This window comes from Fomitiporia mediterranea (assembly GCF_000271605.1).
Source record: "Fomitiporia mediterranea MF3/22 unplaced genomic scaffold FOMMEscaffold_1294, whole genome shotgun sequence".
Lineage (NCBI taxonomy): Eukaryota > Fungi > Basidiomycota > Agaricomycetes > Hymenochaetales > Hymenochaetaceae > Fomitiporia > Fomitiporia mediterranea.
In genome coordinates this window covers 1-1,887 of record NW_006761679.1, presented here as the reverse complement: position 1 = coordinate 1,887, position 1,887 = coordinate 1, and the positions used below count along the sequence as shown (strand labels likewise).

Below are 1,887 nucleotides of genomic sequence, written 5' to 3'. Positions count from 1 at the left end.
AACAAAGAATGAAGGGGTGGTCAAAGGAATGGAATGATGAAGTAAGGAAGGGTAGTAGTAAGAGTCAGCACACATATAGTCCATGGACAGTGCCCCTGAGGGACAGAAGTCCTGAGTTCTAGTACAGAAGGGTGCAGAACCCTCAGAACTGAAGGTACAAGAGTGGAGAACTGTAACACTACACAGATGTTCAGAATTGATTGCTGTGATTGTCTGTATGTGATGTACAGTTTGTAGCATGATGCTGATTGTTTCAATACAATGTAACAGTAATGCATGTCTGCTCCTGCAGTAATTGTGCATGGGAAGGGTGAGTGCTAAGTACTGTGTTTATTGAAATAAATAGCAGTTGTTAGGACAGCCTTTCTCTTCTCATGATTATATTCAATCTTGTTCCTAAAAGAATTGCTTTACCTCTTGACAGCAACAAGCCATTGCACTGCATGACTCCCAGACATCGTATTATATTTGATTCTAGTACAAAGAAGTGTACAAAACAGTCTATCAATTCTAAAGCTTAAACGTCAATTGCTTGGAATTCTCCTCTTTTGCCAGATACATCCCCTTTAGCGCGAAGCACAGACAAGCCATCGGCTTTGTTATCAGAATCCGACATGCAAGGTGTAGCGAGGGAGGAATCCAATGAAGAAACCGAAGACAGTTGCGAAGGCAATGAAGACAAAGCAGGTGGAGAAAAAGAGGGTGAGGATGCAGTGGTCGAGACGCTCGCTCTCCTGACCTTTGACGATGGCGTCCCCTTGCCCACGTGACTAGTATCGACACGGGCCCTTTTCAGCGCCCCGGCTTTGCCAGAATACACCTGACTTCTGACAGCTTGAAGAAGCCGTCCCGACGTCCAAAAGTCTGGTCCTTCATCCACTGCTTCGTGCAGTAACGGCCGGCGTCTTGGATCAGGGTCCATAAGCAAACTTGCGACTTGAATAATGTTCTCATCGTTTTGACCAGCCTTCTCAGTAATGAACTGCAGTACTTTGCCACAAGACCATAAGTCTGCTCTGATAGGGCTAAACGCGCAAGCTGCCTCATCATCGTCAAGGACAATCTCTGGAGCGCTCCACCCACGAGTTCCACAGGACATTTTAACCATTTCGTCCGCATCTTTGCACCGCACAGCAACATCGAAGTCAATAATATAAAGACGATTAGATTCATAGACAAGATTGTCGGGCTTGATGTCCATGTGTGCAATGTTTTGCCGATGGAGAAAGGCAACACCCTCAATAAGCTCACGGCTCAGGTGCGCAACCTTGCCTCCGAGCCGATCTCTAAACAAACGGAGTGATACAATTTGCGGCAGAGGAGTCAAATAAGGAAGTATCGCCAATAGTCCCAAACTTGACGGGACTGTATCCAGCAGGGGTATGACATGATTATGCAAAGACGTTTGTGTCGATAGCTCCCGAAGGAGAGGGAGCTCAGCAGAGTCTTTGCGGACGAGTTTTGCAACAATTCGATTCCCTTTGGGACTTTTCGCCTCTACTATGTGACGTGGTAACTGTACCTTTCTATTAGTATAAGACCGAGTCCAACTTATTCGACACACACCTTGATAAACGGTTCAAATCGGGCAGAGTTTTCATCATCCTGAACTTTGAAACCCGATTTCTGGAGCGCAACCGTCATTACGGCGCGTTGATGTGAAACGGAACCTTGACCCGCACTACGATTTGAGCCATCTTGATCTGTCTTTGATGTTCTTTGCCTTTTCTTCGCGTTCGTCGTTCTCGTTGTAAGACTCCTAGTGTACCTTTTGTCGACATTGTCACGCAACATTTCGATTTTCGCGTCCTTGTCATCAAGGGTCTTATCGTTCTTGACATAAAGTGCGTAATTGTAAAACTCGAGGAGGAAGGTCATTAAATCATC

At 45.8% G+C, this 1,887-nt stretch overlaps 1 protein-coding gene across 1 annotated transcript; it reads right to left on the bottom strand.

Annotated features, from left to right (window-relative positions):
- Positions 1-517: 517 nt before the first annotated feature.
- On the bottom strand, positions 518-1,878 carry FOMMEDRAFT_164109 (kinase-like protein; the record flags this gene model as incomplete). The annotated part of the gene is made up of 2 exons (XM_007272387.1): positions 518-1,516; positions 1,567-1,878. 2 exons carry the CDS (start codon positions 1,876-1,878, stop codon positions 518-520), a joined length of 1,311 nt encoding a protein of 436 aa, XP_007272449.1.
- Between the last annotated feature and the right edge of the window lie 9 nt (positions 1,879-1,887).